This window comes from Nesoenas mayeri (genome assembly GCF_963082525.1).
Source record: "Nesoenas mayeri genome assembly, chromosome: 16".
Classification (NCBI taxonomy): Eukaryota; Metazoa; Chordata; class Aves; order Columbiformes; family Columbidae; genus Nesoenas; species Nesoenas mayeri.
Window position 1 is genome coordinate 12,477,453 of NC_137562.1, and position 21,031 is coordinate 12,498,483.

A 21,031-nucleotide genomic window follows, 5' to 3' on the forward strand; every position below is an offset into this window, starting at 1 on the left:
TAAGGGGCTGGTCGTGGACCCTGGTCACCCATCTGAACAAGGATGTGCTGACAGCCTCAAATCCCACCTGCTCTCTCAATGTTACCTTCTTAAAACTAAAGACAAACAGCCAAGTCACTTACTCATCATCTTCCCGAAGTCTCTTCAGGGGCTTGGAGTCCTCTTTAGGAGACATATAAAACCCATCATCATCTGGTTCATCTTTAATACGGGGTGGACTATAAAAAGAAGCAAAGAAAGGTGGTTCTAAATTCAAAGAAGTTTATTGGAAATAAGCAGTAACTCAGTTTTAAGAAATAATCATCTGAAAAATGGGCATGTCTTCCAGTCTTGGAATGTGTTGTCATCTTAAGACCCCAAAGACCTGAGGTGTGTCATTCTGAGTATCCACAAGGCAGCATAAGGAGAGAGTCTTTCAGCATCTACGTATTTGCCATTCCTCATCTCAAACAACATCAATTGCTCAGATTTCATTGTGTTTCTTTGAGGTTTTGAATAAAAACAACTGTGTTCTTCCAGTACTTTCAAATATACTTAAAATGAAACAGAAATGCATGTGTGCAGTCAAATAAAGGATATTGTTTAGTTTCAACTCCATATCCTTGAGAAAGAAAAGGATTCTCAATTAAACAAAGATTTGAAAGCTGTTCCCCTGAATCTTTTGCCAAGTAAATATCGAGGCGTGTGAAACCAGAAAAGGAAACACAGATTTGGCAAAGTTAAACTGATCAGTCTCTCTTCACTACCCAAACTGCAAGAAGCAAATAATCCTGTCCCTTTCAATAGACCACAAATATTAAATTAGGCTCAATCTTTTCAGCCATAATGTCCCAAGACACCAGTAATAAGAGAAGAAATTGGAGCATGAGTGCAAGAGAGAATATTCCTTTAAACAAACTCATCATTTCTGGATCTCACTTCTCTTAATAAAGAAAAAGATGTCTCAAAGAGTCCAAAATTACATTTTGAGGCACTAAGCGCTGCTTCGTTCAGGTAGAAAAAGTACCAGTGTTATCTTGGGCTTTCCTATTCATATTCAATCAGCAGTTTTTATATCGAATTGACTCCGTTTCCAAGTCAACATGTGGATTTTGCAATTGGCTGGAGCAGGAGGAAAAAAAGCAGCATTCTGCTTTGTAGATCACAGTCAGCAAGAGACATTCTGGAGTCTTATTTTAGCTGGTGATGTGTCTATGAAGCAGAAGGAGGCAGTTTGCTCTCTCACAGCTGTAAAGCCACTGCAGCATTGGCAGACGCAACCGGGGAGAAACAGAAACGCGCTGCTGCAAGAGGCCATTTCTGTGCCATCGCCTGAGATTAACTGAGACACAAGTCTGAAGCATGTAGACAGTTGCAAAACATCTATGGAAAAAGAGGTACTTGTCCCATTTAATTTATTCTCCCTTCCAGGCAGAAATGTAGACCTACTGCTTATTAAGCTGCTAGGAATTTTATCTAGTCTATTTTAACACTGAAATATTTTGCAACATTTCGTAATCGTGGGAAATGAAGTGTGATTATATGAAAAGAAAGGAGCTGTATGACCAAGCTGAACCTTGACTTGTATTGTTCCCAAGACTATAACACTGCTCATCCTACCAAGTCCTAAGGAAGAAAATCAAAACCATCTGAGCGAGGACATTTTTCTCTGGTGAATTTGTAAAAGAACATTTCAGCAGGAAATAAAAGAAATATTTCTTCACTCTTAGCCAGCTTTTGGCCCTGAAGAAAGCACAACTGTGGTGGCTCCTCCAGGCTTTCCTCAAACACACACATACAAAAATGCTCTTGGACATAAGGAGGACCCAGGGACCTAGAGAGGACCCACTTACCTTGATATGAGAACATCCAGTGTCCCTGGCGAGATGAACACATGCATGTGATTCTGCTGAATAGTACTGGCTAGAAAGAGTCATCATGTATTAACTGTCACCTACACCATGAAACACCTAACGTCATGGCTTTCTATTTCCAGAGCATCCTCAGAAGGGCCTGGAGAGGGCGCCTCTCCCCTGTGCCAAGCACAACTACTTCGTTTGCATTTTTAAATAGGAGCAAAGAATAACTAACAGGCATGGACTAGACAGGTGTCTTCTTCCAGTCTCTCTGCATCCACAGAACATGGTGAGACCCGAAGGATTTTGTGTGTGTGTGGTGGGTTTTTTTGTGTTGTTTTTTTTTTTTTTAGGTGCCCCCAAAGTGGATTCATAAAACTGGACACAACTGAAAGCTTTTCTTGACTAACAGATCTGAACACACCACAGACCTCTAATAAGTCAGTGGACTAGACTGACCACCTTAAAAATAACCAACGTCTAGATTTAAACAGGTGACAAGAGATCTTAGTCGACTATTAAGAAAAAGTACTCTTCTATCAATTGCTCACTTCAGGGTTTTAATAAAACTACTTAGCGATGACTGATACAACACTTAAGTCCAGAAGGCTCTATTATTGGCAGGAATTTAGTAGAGTAGGACATCTAGGCATTTTCTGAAGGTACTTCTGATTTTATACAAGCATCCTCCTTACTCATCACTCCTCTGCAAAGCTTTAGGCTGGGTCACCCACAGAAGGGATACTCGGAGTTAATCTGGACTCTCTTTAGGCTGTGCCTGTGGCGTTCAGGTACCCATTTTACAAGAGGTTCTTCCAGTTCCAGCTACCAATGTTTCCACAGTTCCATCTGTCCTCAGCAGAATCCAACTATTTAACACTCAGACAAACCCAGCATGTGCAGGCAGATACCAGGTATTCAACAGCTCCCATCTCCAGTTACTAGGTAAGTAGATCAATTACCAATAACCGTAATTGAGAAGAATATATTGCCTGAAGGGGTCAAAAGTGTTGCAATTTTTTCCCCAAGACCAAGTGAGAGGAGTCAAACACCAAGCACCTAAGAAAAGTCAAATTGCTGCTTCTTTCAGATCATTGACCTGACTGCTTACCTGGAGAAACCATTTTCCTTTTCCTTCTTTATTTTCATATCACCAGAAGATGCTTTCATCTGAAAAATATAAAAAAGTCGGAGCTGATTAGCAGTGCCCAGAACATCTTTTATTTGTCAAACATGCAACACAGGTGGGATATTTAACTTATGGAAGGAACCAAAGGGCACTGTGACTATATTGTCCCCTGTAGTCCTTCGTGACCTACATGGCACACCAAAAAGGCAACAGTTTCTGTAAGTGCACATAAAGCCCTTACAAGTCTATATCTAGCGTTCCACAAGTCAAGTCTCTGGGTCAGCATTGGGGTAATTCTCTCCAATTTGATAACAACTTGGAAGCATAAGGCACATCTAACCCACTGGGTTTGTACCATTCAGTACAGGATAAACCAGAATCATCCCCTTGTCTCTCCCAGAGAATACACCTACCTTCTCTTCCTTTCTCTTCTCCTTGTCTTTATCTTTGTGTTTGTCTTTGTGTTTCTCTGAGCTGCCATCTTTGTGTTTGGTTTTCTCCTTGTCTTTGTGTTTCTTTTCCGAGGAATCTTTGTGCTCACTGCAAGATAAAAAAGTACGTTGGCAAAGGGGAACACCAAGAGATTTGACTGATACAGGCAACTTCCAGCAGTAAAGAGTAACAGGCTTTGATGATTACAAACCCTACAAAACAAGGAATCACCTTAATGGGAAGATCCAGCACAGTCTCCTGTCACACATCACCCATTCTCCTCGGGAGGAAGAAGAACAGGAGGTGAACACACCACAAAACCACAGCCGCCAAGCGCTCCACTTCAGGAAAACCCCCATCAGCCTGGATTGCTGAGAAAATCCACAGCTGCTACACTTAAAGCTCAACATGTCAGGCTGAACTCCCACTCTTTCTGCTTTCTTTCTTTTTCCTAGTCCATGTAAACAGTCACAGGCGTGGAGCCGCCAGTCCCATCAATGCCCATGTCACCTTTTGCTCAGACAACACTTCACCTCTGGAACTTCAAGAGGAAACCGCTGATCTCTATTATTCCTAAACAGATGGGAAAATCAGGGCAAACAGGATATGCGATGTCCTCGTGTTTATGCAAAGAGAAGAGGCAGGAATAAGGCAGTCGGAGCTGCTCCATGGGCCGTGCTTCACTACCAGCCAGCCCGGCTCTACCCGGCTCAGCCAACCCTGCACGGGAACTCACCAAAGGTGTTTCCAAGGGAGAACCTGGTCTGCTACTACAGATAACAGCACTGAGAGTTTAGTACCCCAAATTCTTCAGTCAGAACAGAGGAAAAAACGTCTGCAAGAAAATCAACCTGTTTCTATTCTCTTCTGATTTCTGAGATATTGGCGTAAATTGGGATTACATCTTCAAGCTTTCCTTATCAACCAGAGAAACACAACACATGGCTGTTCTCAAATGGAAATGAGTTTTCTCTTTGAATGACTTGACTTTTGGAGCCAGAGAGTGAGAAAACACTCTCAGGATACTCATGACAGAATCTGCAAGAACTCGCTACAGGAATTAGCAGTGCTGTTGTGGAAAGCCAACAAGCAAACCTGTCAATTCAACAGGCCTTCAGTACACATTTGTGTGTTGTATGGGCTCCCAGAAGTCACCCTGGGCTTAAGGAAGCCAAAGGCATGGTGGGAATGGGGCTTTTTTCTGCCTTCTCATGTTGGCAGTTCATGCTCCTCCTTCCTCCGCACTCGACTCCCACCACACTGCTCTCCAGGACACACTCTGCTTCTCCTAGGACTACACAATATAATGCAAAGCTTTATTAGAAGTAAGTAGCTTCCTTATTTCAAAGCTCAAGTGCAAGCCCAAATTGATCTGGGGGAACACAGCCCTGGAACGCCAGGTAAGAGCGTGATTTTTGAAAACGATACATGCTTCGAATAATCTTTCTATCACAAAAAAGAGACTGCAAAAGGGCTCAACCACAGCCACAAATATGCTAACCCACACCCAGCTGTAGAACTGCAGAGTAAAGTCCAACGCAGAGAGTTTCAGAGCCTCATGTAACACTAGTACGAGTGGACCTGAACCTGCAAAAGGTCTGAATTATTTAAGCTCAGAGTAGCACACACTCCGATAAATACACAGCAGCTTTACAAGGCCAAGCAGCTGAAGCATGAAAATCTATCTCTGAAGGAAATCAGTATATTCACATACTGTGCCGCATTAAAGGAGATCAGTAGGAAGATAAATCAGTTTCATTTTCACTCTCTACCAACCTCTTTATACCACCTATAAAACTCTAAGGGAGTATCTAAATATTAAAAGGCAACTGGCACTCTAGAAATTCTTGTAGATAAGACACACGGCACCACATGTTGCCTGTGAGTGAAGATTCAACAACTGCAGACTATTCTTACCCAGCAGACTGTGTTATGGACGCTGTGTGATCAGGACACGCAAGAACATACAGAACATGCTGACACTGGATCTGGGGAACCCACCACGCGCCTGCCGCTCTTGCTCAGATCTGACAGGTCCGCTTCCGTTCCCTGTTTATTCATCAGTACCGCAGTCTCAAGACACCTATTTCATTTGCCTTTAGGCAAACCCCACATGTTATTAATAATTTTTAGACTAAAGGAGGTCCGGAAATTCTGACTTGATATCTTGTACTGTTATCTGTACCTCATGTACCTCATTCACCAAAGATATATCATCCTACAGGAAAAACCGTAACAAACAAGCATGCAAGGCTTAGGCTCATTTTGCTCTCTGCAAGCCTGCTTTTGTCTGTTTTCTGACTTCTTCTTGTTCTCATGTGGTATTTAAATCCTACCTGAAATACCTCAGATAACAACTGGTGTCTTCAAAGCACAGTACACACTGCAAATGATGGAGTTAGCTCAATAAGGTAAAGTTCAAATCAGTGTCTGTTCTTTGCGAGTTTGGAATAGCAAAAATAAAATCAGTTTAAGTTTGCAAAAGCGCCATACTTATTCTTGCTAGCAGAGAAAACCTGTAGCTTTCAATACGTGACTGGTAGAGCTGGAATGTACAAAAACATGATTAAAAACAAATTAACAGATGACAATCAACATCTGCAAAGCTAATACTGGAAAAGTAAGAAAATCCCACTGGCCTAGAGAAGCAGTGACGGTTTTTGTGCGTGTTGAATGCTTCCAGACTATGCCTGGAAGAAAAAAGTGCTAAAAACTTGGGCTTGCTGAAGTAGAAGTTTAAATAACATTGTCTCGAAAGAAAATAAGTGGCCACCATTGAAAAGCTCTTATGCAATCTAAGCTAAAGCTGAGATTTTTCAGCACCAGAGTTAGAATCAAGAAATCTGGATTCCTGACTCAGTTTTGTTTTGTTTTTTAAATCACAAGACTATCCTTCCCCTTTGCTCTGCAGCGAGCTGTAAGATTTCTCACCAGAGCAATGTGGGCTCAGATAACCCAAGGAAACTGTCTCCAGTTTCACTGTGCAGCTTCATTTTCAAAGCAGCACTATTGGCGGCTGGGCCCTGAGGTCTGGCTTGCTGCTGCTCCTGCTACGTGACTGGGAAAAACTCCCCAGATAAAAATCTGTTTTCATGTGCTACTTGCTCCAGTGTCAAAAAGAGCATCAATTTCTCTCCCTCATTTGTAAGCAGACTGCTTGTCAGCCCTGTGTGTTTCTAGACGATGTGTCACAGCTCTGACTACAACTCCGTCCACAATGTTCTGCCACGTGCCATGGTGAACGCGTGTCCCTTTTCCCCAGGAGGGTCTGAAATCTGCATCTCTCAGAAAAGCTCATTTGGAAACACGCTGATAACAAGGCCTCAAGCAACAATCCTGAGAATGCTAACTTTTTTTCCTCCAAAAGCAAAGCAAGTGGCACAGATATTCACTTCAGTCAGCAAGCTGAGCAGCTTTGGGCTTTCATTTGGCTAAGATACTTATGCAAGGCTCCAGGGGAACGCAATTTAACCACAATTTAATCTCAAAAGAAAAGAGAAGGCAACAGGATGCCATCCTTACCCTGAAGAAGAGGTTTCAGCCTTCTATCAGAAAGCTACTTCCAGACACCCCCAAAGGTATTATTAGGAGGAACCGTGAACAATTTAAAGATCAGACTATTGTCTTCCTGATGAAACCAAAAGTGAAAAAAATCCCTTTTCTCTAAAGAAACCAAACAAAAAGGTCTCAAGACCACATGCACCCAGATAATTTTATCCTGAATTAATTTCTTGGAGCACTGCAGATCCTTTGTTACCTGTGCTGCAGGTGCCCCTTTGCCAACAAGCCAGCCTGAAGTCACTGGAGCAGGACAGTAAAACCCCTTAAGACAGAAGGCAGCTTCAGCACAAGTTAGTCTGAAAAACGGACAACTGGGTCATGAAGCAGCTGCTCACAATGTTTTTTTAGAAATACTCTTCCTTTTTGCTCAGTGTTACAGGTGAACCACTGCAATGGCATGCAGAGTTTTACACCTCTGCAGTGCTTAATGCTGACAGCCTCCACTAGCTTGTTTTTCAAGATAACAAAGTACAGCAAGAGACCACACGAATACAGGCAGAACCAGCAATTACATCATCTTAGAGACATATCATGGTTCTGGCTTAATTCAGACAAAGGCCAGATGAGTAGAAACACATCTCCTGAAGCACTACAGCCCTTTTGCTAGCTTGCTTACTGTCTTCCACTTAGAGTTTTAGTATCAACAAGGCAATCTGAAGGCCTTGGAGAGCTCAGGAAGCAGTAAATGCAAGAGAAGCAGCTCTTTCCCCCAAAAGCGTGGCTGTGTTTCCTGGTGAAGATGCTGCTGGAGGACAGGAGTGAGGAGAGGACAAGAACGGGCACCTGGCAGCAGCTGCTCAGGCTCCCATCACATGGGAAAGTCACAAGTGGAAAGTGTTTCCAAAGCACGGCAGATGTGCAGATCACAGCTTCCTTCTTCCAACTGCAACAGCTTTGCAGTCATTTAACACCGCATTCCTCAGGTGCCAGTCACGGACGTTAATAATCCCTTCCCAGGCCCTTTCCATTCCAGCTTCAGAAATCACAAGCTGGGAAGGATGCTTTATCTGAAGTGTTTCATTTTCTCTCTCTCGTTTTCTCAGCTGTAATTAGCTCGTGACTGGGAATGTGCCACTAGTGAGCAGCAGAGCCGGCTGCAGGCAGAGCTTCGCTTGCCTACTCCAGACCTGCAATGATGCAACTGAAGCGTAAAATAACAGGGAGCTGTGATTTTAGGGAAATCAAAAAACACAATAGGGACAGAGCACAGGTTACGCAGCCCATGTCTTGTTTGACGTAAAGCAACATTAATGGAAAACCGTGATCATATTCAGATTAACGCCTACTAAGGAAGGGCTGACGGTGCGTTTCAGAAACAGAAGGCGCAGCAGCCAAGGATGGGTTTTAAGCTGGCTTGCAGGATTTTCTGCTGTTGGAGGGTTATCGTATGGTATGGTATTCCAGGGAACGGACATGAGAGCCCCAATGGTTCTGCTGGGACTTCAGCAGTACAGTTTAAAACCCCCTGAAATCGCTTTTCCCAGAGTTAAAAGGAGTCTTTTCACAGATAATAGATCAAGCCTGCAGCAATAGGAATGAGATAAACAGCTGGACTCATCAATGGTTGATAAAAATATCAGAAAGTCGAACAATATTTGCAAACTGAAATGAGGAGCAGGCTTAGCATGAACTTTCTATAGATGTGTGAGAATACTGCTAAATGAAATGCAAACATTTTTACTACAGGAAGGTAGTGTCACATTAGAAAGCTGATCAAGGTGAACTGTGAACTCAAATGGGGAATAAAAAGCAAACCACCCACACTAGGGAACAGGAGGTGCCAAAATATTGGGTTTTAAATGGCTTTTTTTCCCCTACATCTGATATCCCTGCTTCTTCCCACCCCACTGCATACAATTCTCAGCAGTTTGGGATCCCATAATAAAGCAGAGAAGTGCAGGAAGTCTGAACTGATATTTATCTTCATTCACGACTAGCTGCTAAACGTGTGGAATCTGTGTTTCTCCTGGCAAAACCATAAAACTTAGAAGATGCCAGTGAAGATCAGGTCTATAAATCCCTTCTGTGCTCCACACTTCTGTTCATCTCAAGCTGTGATCACAAGAGGTTTAGTAAACGGAGGCAATATGCAATCTGACACAAGATTTTTTCCTCCCGCAGCTCAGACGCTGTCACATTGACAGCAGGATCAGCCTCTTTGTCCCTTCCCCGTCACAGCCGCCACTGCACAAAGCCCAGGACACGGGGCAGAATGACACTTGTTACTGAAAACGCTTCTACCCCAACCTCTAACACATCTTGGCTTCAAAGGCCCCATTATTTCACTATTTTACATGGTCTACTTGTTTGAAATGCTCATCTCCCACAGTTCAGAAACCTCTTGCCACATCGGATTTGTTCCATTTTATTTTTTTAACCACTAACATTTATATTTAATGGGCATCTATTAGGTTTTCTTTTGGGGATTGGGAAGTACAGGGCTGAGAAAATGAGCAAAAAAACCCGCTTTGCTTGATAGAGATTGCTTGATAGTGACATGGATTTATTCTTTGATACAGATTTTTCTTAAGTGGGCTTTGCATTTTCTTTCCTTGAGGGGTGATGGAGATGATGCATGCAAATGTTCTCTCCTGGTTTACTACAGCTGTAAATGAGTGGTTAAGATACCAATGTGTCATCTTGTAAGTGGGAGAGGAGGAAAGCAAGAAGCAAAATTAAGAAGTTTTACATACCACACACTTCTGCCACATGAAATCAAAATTATCTCTTTTAGGTATTTCTGAGACTTCTCTTGGCAGTTTAGATCCTTCAGAGTCTGGATACAGGAAACATTTATCCTCCTGCATTGGTGTCCTTTTGCCTTCTTGAGGTAGGTTTTATTTTAAAGGTCTTTTTAAAGTACAGGGCAGGAAATGAAGTTGTCAAACTATTACAGACAGACATGAAAATGATCTGCTTCAACACAACCAGCCAACGCTCTTAACAGTGCACAACATCCCATGTCGCACTGCCCTTCTCAGAATGCAATTAGGGGACTCATCACGGAGGTACAAACCAGGTTCCGCTGACAACAACGGCTTGGATTTCTGCTCAAGCACCGTTCAGCCTCTTTTGAGAATTATCCAAGATACAGCACATCTTTTGCAACAACACAGCAGCTCCTCTGAAATACCGAATGGATTTTCTGAAGATTTACATGCGATTCTTTTTATCTAAGATAAACTTTTCTAAAGGATTCATTTTCAATTTCAGCAACAGGTAGCAGGCTTTTATCAAGTGCTTTCAAAACTCCCCATTGGAAAATCCCAAACTCTTATTACTTTGGAAATTTTTCAGTTTAATTTCTAACAGAGTGATGGTCGTTTTTCATTGTCAAAGAAGAAACGGCAGTACAAACAGGTGGGTTTTCTTCAAGCCCCTATCGAACCAGCTGTCACCAAACTCAGCAGGGCCAGGGTCAGGGCTCTGCTACGGTCCCAGCAGTTGGGTTCAGCTCATCTTTTGGCTGCAGATGGGAGGTGCTGGATGGTCATAGTGCAGGGACAGCAACATGATGGCACTGCTGTGGAGCTGGGTTTTGGAAGGGGCATTTCATCACTTTTTGAATAAAACCAAGACATTTGACCCAGTAGGGTCTTTAAAGCAAGTTATAATGAGACAGCGAGTGACTGTGAAAATCCCTTGTACCACATAGAGGTTCAATGTCCATCTCGCTGCAAAGGGCTTAGCAGAGCTGTCAAACTTAATGAGGAGTTTGCTTTTACAAAAAGAAAAGTGTTGCAAACTTGCTGATGACCAGTTGCTGTCAGTAATATGCCACCCAGCAGATATTAGCCAAAAAATAAACACACCTAAGGTGCCTCTTCAAGGTGAAGGTGTCATTTGAGCAACAGGTGAGAAACTAACTGCTTTTCGGAAGAAGCTCACGCTATGGAGAGAGAATCCGCGTTGTGAGCTGTTGGGCCACCTCCTTCACCAGACAATAGTTACCTGAGCCTAATCCTCACAGACACAACATAGACTTACAGAATGACATGAATGACAGCTGAATCAAAAGATTTAGGAAACAACTGTTTAAATTCCAATTATGAGGTCGGTTGGTTATTCCTAAAAAGTTTGTCTTACAAGTCAGCTGGTGTTACACAGCCAGCACCATGTACCCTGTGCACGACTGAATTTAGAGTGATCCCAAAGGAGCGATCCAACCAGAGCGCCGCACATGTCTCATCACCTTCCCCAAATCCCACCTTCAAGACCAATCTCACGATTCTGCACTCTAATACATTCCTTTTTAAGGTGGCAGTTTTGCAAGGCAGAAAACACAGTACAGAAAACTTGGGCAAGCTGTGCACTCAGCCTGGAGAAGTCAAGTCCCAATTTGTGCATGGGCCTGAGGGGCAAAGGAATTTTGTGTAATCAACCCCCAAAACATGCCCTGAACAAACCCCCTGGCACATGCACCCACTCATGCCATCCACGTAGGTGTAGATTATTATAGGACTCAAAGACGCTGTATATTGTACTTATAGGACAAATGAACACTTAATACATAAATGAAAGTGACTGGAAGCTTTAGGCAGTGCCTAGAAAACAGGGATTTCAAGGCAACACTGTAGGGAGGAAGGCATTACTTCAAGACGAAGCCTGATTACATATCATCTCATGAGCTGCACCTCACAAAACACATTAGCTCTTCTTATCGCCTTCCCACTGTTTTGGTATTTATTGTTTATACAATCTGTAGCATGCGGCTTCAAGTTAGAAGCAATAATTAGTTCTTCCAATTAAAAATACACTGACCACTTCCAACACCTACGCAAATAAGGTGAAATTATTAAACAAATTCTGGAAATTTTAAGATAGTGCTTACTTTACTCCTTACAAAAGGATGTACTTTGTTAAGGTTGCCCATGAACGGTTTTTCAAGGGCAGCAATGAACATCTGGAAATGAGAAACAGTCAGTTTTGGGTGCACATTTGAAGATGAGAAAAATGAAAATCAGAAATCAAGGGAATATAGATATCTGAGCAGAATGCATGCACTGAGTCCAAATCATTTCATCTTTGCTGTGGAAGCCAGTACATGGTGCAAGGTGTTTGGCTTAGATATTCTTCCCTCTGTCAATAATTTTATTGCAGAACAAAAAAAAGAAACACATTATGGAACAGTAAGGTTGTGTAATTTCTCAAAAGGTCACAGAAAGCTCAAAGTGCGACCCCAATAAAACACACCCACTGCTCAGTACAGACTCTCTCCTCCTTTCTGTAGGTTGTTTTAATAGGAATCATTAACACAAGCTTTCTTATTCATTTTTAGATTGTGTTACCACAGTTACCCAGAGATTTGTTAATAACACTTGCTTGGCCACAGCATAAACACGATCTGCCATTCACCAAGCGTCACAACTTAAACTTATCCTCCAGCGACTGCTTTTTGCAAGTTCCATTGTCCATGTAGGCTCTGTGGCATTTGCAAGTCGGGAGTTAAAACTAGAAAAGCTTTTCTGAGTAATATCCTGTGTGAGGTACTTGCCCTGTGCCCCATCACACCAAATCACCGCACGCAGACCTGCACAGCCTGGTTCCTGCACTTCACAGCCTACGTGAGGGCACCAACTGGACCGTGGAATTCACCACCACCTCAATAGCTACAGCTGGTCACAGAGTAAATAAGCGTTTATGTTCAGTGTGCATGACACGAGCAGGTGACTGGCACAAAACACCTTCCCCATATAGTGGCAGAGTAGTGTATCAAACATATCAGATCAAAGAATATGCAATCCTTTCAAATCCATCATTGAACCCAGCAGAAGTTCCTAACACTGCCTCAGAGTGCGGAGATATTCAGCCATTGTGGTAGCAGGTCAGGACATCACCATCTTTCCAGACACTTCTAATTATTAGGAGGCTTAATAGTCACATCAGGTTCACCTATGCTAAAGCAGTGGGATTTACACCAACCCTCAAGAAAGCTCCACCTTTCTGACAAACAACTGGAACCACACACACAAAAAGATTATAAACAAAACTGATCAATCTTCATGAAGTTGAGGTTAAACTAGTTTTTAACGCCTTTAACAACACTAAGCCTCGATAAATCTTTTTGTATATTAGTACTAGTGGCTCACATTTGCAAGATACACCACTTCAGCTTCCCCCACAGAAATGCATGCAATGACAGAAGCCAGGCTTAAGGCACCTGCACTCTTATAAACCATACTCAAAATGTAGCGATTTTGTCCTCATATACAGTCAGTGTAATTCTTTTAAGACTGCATGTGCAACAGTGTTTTAGCCAATGAGGATTTCATTGACTTTTTCCTCACCTATTACTGTGCTTGGACTTTTCTCGGTCTTTTTCCTTGTCCTTCTTGTGCTCTTTGTGCCGGTGTTCTCGGTCTTTGTGTTTGTCTTTGTGTTTGTGAGAATCTGCAAGCAGAGAGGCAAAAAAATAAAATAAAATTAAGAAATGAAATTGGGAGAAAAGTCCACGTCTCCCTCATGAACCTCTGCATTTTCCCCACCCCATACCAGTATTTTCTGTGATTCCAAATTTCAACAAAAATCTTTAGTTTCAGAGGTCCTAAATGGATTCATTGTTCCTGCAGCGCAAGTTAATTCATCTTGGCAACAGCTGCGTTTATATGGTCTTTAGTTCAATGACCTTAAGATGTTTTACAGACCGTGAAGAAACGCAAGCCTTCTCATTAAATAGGTAAGTATGGCTATAGCAAGTTCAATCTTACTTGGCAGATGAGAAACCCAGCTTCCTATGCCTGTGAGTGTTTCACGTCAAATAGATTATAAGGGCCACAAGAACAGAGCATAAAGCTGAAATGTTAGGTCTGCTGATTCCTAGAATTTAGACTGCTCCTTCCACAAGTATCCAGTCCAGACAAAGCAGCTGACCTCCCTGCAAATTAACATCATCTTATTCTTATCCCCAACAGGGCAAGACAGGCAAGCAGCAAAGGGAAGGGGGAGCGCTGGGAAAAGACGGAAAGAAAGGGTGAAAAAAGAGGACTAGGGATTCTCTCCTCATGCTTCTCTCCTGCAGGAGACACTTACCTCCCTGGGGTAACAGCCTCGCCAAGAAAATCCAGCGTGACAGCTCTAATGAGGATGTGCTGGTGGAAACCCACCCACACAGGTTAGGGCTGGTCCAAATTAAGTGACAGGTCAGAAATGGGAGATGGCACTCAAGTCTACATGAACACGGTAATTTTACTGGTATCCATTTCTACTCTGACATTTCCCATCCTCAGTGACAATTGTACTGTAAAATAAAGTCCTTTTAAGCATCAAGGAAATAGATCCAGCACAGCAAAAGAGCAACATTGTTGAATTGTAAATGAACTCATTTACAAGTATCTTTAGGTCCTTAAATGTTCTTTAAGTAGATCAAAAAGGAACTGAGGCTGAACTAGTACCTCAAACCCACCTCAAAAGGCACTGTCACCTACAGTCCAGGTCACTGTCATGTTGGGAAGGATGTGTGTGCGCCCAGAGACCTCCCCCTTCCCCCAGTTGTTTTTGTTTTATTTAACACGCTTCTCGAAGCAACTAAAATTAAGTAAGCTCCTCAGGACACCTAAAAGGCTGTGCTGACTTTGGCAACTGTTTTCAGATCATCGTGCCAGAATTTCCACCAGAGATCTCACATGCAATGTATTAATGCTTAATTAGTTGTAAAGATTTTACTGTGCCTCTAAAAAGGCTACTACCATCCCCACGCTAAGAATAGGAAACTGCAACACAAGGATTTTGTGGCTTTTACAGTCACATGAGAAACGCATTGCAGAGCCAGGAACAAGCCTCATCCTCTTGTCTCCAAGTCTTTCCACCGCAATTTCATTCTTCCCCTTAACTGACACCAGCTCTTACAACCTCTAAACATCCAACTGGTTTTAGTGGAAACATACCCACAGTCACACTCCCACAGAATATGATTTTAATCTATTGCTTTCCATAACTTCAGGTACTGTTTTCAAACACCTGCAGCAAGACAACATAAATCAACATATGAACAATGACATTCAAGCCTCTGAACTTGCCTTCTGCATCTTTTCTCCATCCTCCTGAACCTGGCGACACCTCCTAGTGCTTTGGTGTATGCAGCATATACATTTAAAGCACAAGATTTCATTTTCTGCATTTTGATATACAGGCACATGGCAGGTTATGTGGAACATTTGGTGTTACAGCATAAAAAACCGTAAGTACATAAACAGCAAAATCTATTTCACAGCAGGCAGAGCTCTGCAGCATCTCTGGCAAACTGTGTGGGGACCGGACACCTACACTCTCTGAACTGCCAAGAAGCAATTTCTCGGTACCCTTCTTGCCACCAGGACAACACACATTTCACTGGCAAAAATGTTTTCACAGTGCATTTCACACTTAGGATTCTTCAGTTCAGCCAGTAGCTGGAAGCTCAGGCTGTTTGCAAACTGCCTGGGTTTTATTCCACAGAGTTTACTCATCGATTCCTAAAGCACCGGCTGAAGCGAACAGCCATCTAGTTACACTTGATGAATAGGTAAATTGCTAGAAAACACATCATGATGCTATACATAGAACTATGAACACTCATTTTATAACATACTCACTTTTTAAGGAGATACACAGCCAATTTTTTTCTACCAACCAACCCATGGAAAACGTGTGTAACTAAGCTCAGTGTTATTCTCTTCAGAGCTTAGAACCACACACACAAAAAGCAGAAAACAGCACAGTCTTTTTACCTTCATCACCGGATTCCCTTCCAGCTGACTCGTGCTTTCCAGCTGAAATTAATATTTGCTCTTGAAAATCAGTTCCAGGGCTATACCCTGGAGTCAGACATCTATTTCCTCAATCCCCTGCACCGCTTACAATGATCTGGTATTTTTAGAAAATTAAAGCCTGGTACAGTAGCAAAAAAAAAGCACCTGACCAGTTAAACTAGCTCTGCTTGCTAGTTTTTGTGACTGCTCAGCCTTCCTTTGCTGACTAGCACAGGATTTCCAGCAGGAAAGTCTTTCACAGAGGTTTTCTGGCTACAAGGCAGGACAAAGCGGCTGGGGAACAGCAGCTCGTGTGCACGGTCCTGAAAGCAAAAGGGAATAAAACTGGCAGGAGATATTTCACCCAAGAACAGTCAAGCCTGGGCAGGTACCTGGCCTCTCACACCATGCAGCACTTTATATTCAATACCTCCACAGAGGTGAGTGTGCCGCCTCCCACACACGTCTGCTCAGAATTAAGTTATTCCTGAATATTCGCCTGGTATTCAGACTCAGTGGTGTTGCTTTCTGACACAATGCCATGAGGTAGGTTAAGAATGAAAACTTCAAAAGAGTTTATTAAATAGGCTCGAGCTGACATATGTGCGTCTTCAGAAGGCATTAAAGCTCTTTGGTCAGTTTTTCGTTTTGTTTTACTTTCGAGGGTGAAGCTGGATGAAGTTCAGGACACTGGGTCATTAAAAAGGACAGAATACTTTTTTTGGCATACTACACAAAAATGCTTTGTTCCAGACTGGCTTTATCTCGGAGTCCAAGTTGATGATTATTTGGTGGCTGACGTGAAACAAGTTGAGCCGTTTCACTCTGGTTTGTGTACCCACTTCACAGAAACCAATGCAGCATCACTGCCAACTCAATTACATAGGCAACAGATGACCGAGCTGGGATCAAAACCTGAAGATGCAGCGGGGCACCTTGCAGCAAACCTCATCAACAAAGAAGCAATCAAGGAAGTGATCCTGTCTGTAATATCACGTCTTTGCTATATTTAGCATATTGATTCCTGAAAGAATCTTCCAGCCTCCAGTGACTCCCCCAGCTTGCAGCTGATGAGCAGTTGACTATGTCCAGCCTCACATGAGCTACAGAATGAGGTCAGACATTATCACACATTGTTTCCTGCCCTTTTATGTCTTCCATTAAGTACGGCTAACACTAAACAGGGTGATAAATACTATTCTCTCTTCAAGAGCATTAGCAAAATCCACTGTCTACTATGAGCAAAGTTCAAAGACCCGAAAGCTCATGTGATATTTAAAGATTTCAGAAACTGAAGTCTCTCTCCAACGAGGTTCCAGTGGGGACAGGGGTTGTGCTCACTGGGCAAGGATCCATTACCCCTGAGGCTCTCCCTCCAGCATCCTCTAACCCAAACAGAGCTTTTGGCATCTCTTCTGTTCTAGAAAGCTTGATGTCTCTGGCACTGGATCTCTGTTAACACTGAGCCTGGTATGGCTCCAAAAGATTACTGCAGTCCCTGTACTATTCCTGCCATTCCCCCTGTACCTCCAACAATCACAAGCAGCTCCGCATTTTTGTACGTTGATTCATCTTTCAACTCTGTTTAATTACAAGGACGCCTGATTTAAGGATGGGAAATTGGAGGCACTTTTGGTCTGTGGTTCAGTTTTGTTCCACTCGGCCTTCGCTTCACCGCTAAGTCGCTGGGGAAAGGCTGAGTCATAACCCTGTTTGCAATACTTGTATATATGTATTACTGGAACAGTGCAGTTTTCCTCTTTATCCAGGAACAGAGCTGTAAAAGGTTAGGCATCTCTAACCACAGCATGATGTAGAAAATCCTCCTCAAGCAGGCAGGTCCCACCTGGATGGATCTGTTTTCATAACGACAACGACCCCTGGATTAATAATTAGTCTGCTGACAAAACAATTATATTGTATTCCACTGTTTTACTGCATGAGACAAATTCATTTGCTTTAAAACCACTTCTGAATATCCTTCTCCACACCCCCCCTCCCAAAAGATTCCTTACATACCACAATCACAGGAAGCAGCCCTACTTCCTATATTAATATTTCCGTTTTGACAGCAACTTTTCTAATAAAATACTGAAATCCCATAGAGGGGCATAAGTTCTTGTATGCCCAATCAGTACAGCTATCAATATTATTTGGGAAGCTATTGCTGGCACATGATACAGGATGCTATAGATGCTGTTTTACCCCCACCACCCACTTTTATCCCATTTCCATTTTGTCCCATTTTGGTCCATTGGCATTAGAATCTATTAGAACTGAGAAAAAGACACGAGCAACTATCTGTCCCTTCTCATCTCTCCTAAATTAAGTGAGAAAGCTGGCAAATTAACACCTGGTAACCCCAATTTCTGGTCAACAGTAGCTTTTCCAGATAAAACTATTAGCCTTCCATATTTGCTGTCTTTCAGTTCACCTTCTTGGAAGTTTTTGTGGGCACAATTTGAATAGCTCATTAACCCACTTACAGAAAGGTTTCTGTCAGCTGTCTTTGTTCTTTTGAAATGTTTTACTAGATTCTGGGGATAAGGACTTTTTGTATTTTCCTTCTGGTCCCAGCAACACCCCAATTGCTTTTCCCCTCCTTAGCCTATAAATACCTCCACTGGTATGTGTGCTGGTATTTTATCCATTCGAAGCCTCATCTCAATGCTTCTCTACACTGATCTCCAGAAAGGCAGTTTAAGTTTACTTGATTCCTGGGGCTGTAATCAGTGCCCAAGTCTGAAGACACAGCATAAAAAATTCATCACGTTACTAAGAAAAACCTTTTTAACTTCTTGCTACTCCCATAACACTTTTGCTTCAGATGAGTGGCTGAAACTTCTGCCCCAGCTTAAGTCAAATGCCTCAATATTAATTATTTGTTAAAAGAGACACATTCCAGGCTCTCAAGATTTTTCCAGGACCATTGGTCTGTATGAGTTCAGGGCTCTATTACTGGCCCATTCAGAACCTCTTTACTACCAGCACAGAGGACCCGTATGACAGAACTCACTCTTTTCAAACTGTAAAGGAGAAGAAAGTCTTAAAAATACTTCTCCAGTTCCACAGGTAACTTCTGCATCTGAAAGGGAGGTAATTCAGTGACACTGGATTAAGTTCAAGAACTGGTCAAGCTCAAAAACTTTTCATGAGCCTTCCCGTCACTTGAGGAATGGTTAGTCCCTTCTCAGCTGAAACACCTCTGTGTTAGACCATTTAATCCACAACTGCAGCCTTTTTACTACTTAGGCTGATTTCCTTCTCAGCAGTCATGATGCAGAAATAAGCACAGCAAAGAAAATGACTCCGCATGACCTGAAGAAAACAATTTTACTGATTTTGCTTCTCCCTCACATGTTCTTCTCAAAATCTGCCATCTCAAAATTACAGATTATCAGAAAAAGGCCCATTACTTTCAAGTTACTCAAATTTGCCATTTATATTGTCAAATATTACTTCTACAGTTTAAATTTCTTATATGTTGGGTATTAAAAGTCTACCACTAAAATTATCTAGGCTCAGTTGCTGAAATGACACCAAGGACTACGGATGTCCAAACATGTTAATGGAGGTAGTTCAAGGTGTCTAAAATACTCTTCATAATCCTGGCAAAGAACATGCACTTTCGCCTCAGGTATTTGACCAAAAATGGTTTAGTGTTGCACTAACTTTTACAATATATAGATTATACCAGCAAGTAGAAAGAGTGTAACATTTAGGCATTATCCAAGATCTTTAGGGTGAATAGTGACAATGTTAGTAGGTTACCTAAACAGGCAACAGTAACCTCACATGTAAAGGTTGCTCTGTGAGGTTCTGCTCAATTTATAAACTGTTCACCTAAAAAAACAACTACTGTGTGGATCTGCCCATTTGCAGACCCCATATGGCTTAGAAGAACAACCATATGGAGACCGCAGCATGGTCTGAGGCACTGGGGATCAGGATCCTCACTGGTGGATACAGGTATGATTTTAGAGTACCCATTTGACTTTACATGTCAGGAAGACCTAACCAGTCAGGAAGAAGATTAAATTTTCCTAAATTATTTGTATTCCTGTTGGAGGAAATCACAGTATGATCATGGTGTTCATAATTGATGACACAGTGTTTCTAGAGTTTGTTTGAATAGATTGCCATTGCTGTAGCCCAAAAAAAGGAGGAGGAAAATCTACTGGAGAGAACACAGAAATGCATCCAGGTAGCGGAGACAACACCTTTCCCAATAAAGCTGGCCAGACTGAAACAGAACTGTAGGTATGAAAGGCACAGAAACTGGAAAACATCTATATGCAGCTAGAAGTGTTAAAAGCAGAAAAACAGCCCCAGAAAGCATTGTTCAGAGAGAGATGATGGTATTGTGGATGACACACTGGAGCAGAAAACCATAATCTAAAATAAACTTCCCATGTGAAACTAGATATGTCACTTACCGGCTTAATGGCCCTATTTACACAACTTCCGAATACACATAAAACATTTACCCTGGAAAGGTATTGCAGCTCTGTTTGCTGCACTGTTTTATTTCTCCAATAGCTGACTTCAGAACATTTGGAATCCTGAAATGAGAGTGACTGAAACACCCAGACTACAATTTGAGTCCCCAGGACCATTACCGGGATCAGAGTAACTCACCAGACTGGAAGTGAGAATCAGCGTCATCATCTGCTCTAACAGAAACACAGTTTGGGGAAGCGATGTTTCCTAAGTATGAAATTCAATAAAAGAATTGGGTTTTCAGTAGGTGTCAAGAACGGAAAGAAGCTACAAATGATACTGAAACAAGACTGCTGGGCTTCTGCTTCCCCATTCAGAGCGCCCCACTAAATGGCACAGATACACCTTTCAAACGCAACTCGACACGCAAACCTTTACCGCTGTTGAAAGACATCTCCATAATCAATATCACTACAGAAAGCTATTTCTAAATTCTTAAAATCCTTCTTGAATTCAAATTCAAATGAAGTACAATTCCTGTGCTATCACACAATTCTTTTGCTCCAGGGAAAGCACTGGGTCAGGTGCAGCAGTTCAGGGAGGCTGACACCTCAACTCCATAAACCAGAGTAAAATCTCAGTTTTAAAGTTTAGTGCAAAACTACTAAATTAATTTGGCTAAGTAAAAGGAAAACACACAAAGCAGCTCTTGGTTGTGAAGCTTAGATCCTCAGTCATTCATTTCCTAATCATACAGGGAAGAAATAGTAAAAACAAAAAGTAAGAAAGTACAGCAGAATAACCAAACAGTTCATCCTTTCTAAGGCAGAACTTTGTTACTAAGGCTCCACCAGAGTGCATTCTGCCTTTTCTAAGGGTTCAAATGAAGAAATATACCAGCACTGAAT

At 42.2% G+C, this 21,031-nt stretch overlaps 1 protein-coding gene across 3 annotated transcripts in view; it reads right to left on the reverse strand.

Annotated features, from left to right (window-relative positions):
* TOP1 (DNA topoisomerase I) overlaps positions 1-21,031 on the reverse strand; it is a 63,760-nt gene that overhangs the window by 21,227 nt on the left and 21,502 nt on the right. The window contains exons 3-7 of one of the 3 annotated variants that reach the window (XM_080354597.1): positions 20,322-20,390; positions 13,245-13,347; positions 3,378-3,504; positions 2,947-3,005; positions 123-218 (exon numbers count right to left, since the gene is read on the reverse strand). In XM_080354597.1, the coding sequence (XP_080210723.1) occupies positions 123-218; positions 2,947-3,005; positions 3,378-3,504; positions 13,245-13,347; positions 20,322-20,390 (454 nt within the window). Of the gene's footprint in view, positions 1-122; positions 219-2,946; positions 3,006-3,377; positions 3,505-13,244; positions 13,348-13,986; positions 14,084-20,321; positions 20,391-21,031 lie in introns of those variants that run through there. The other 2 variants (XM_080354599.1, XM_080354598.1) reach the window with 2 other exon arrangements.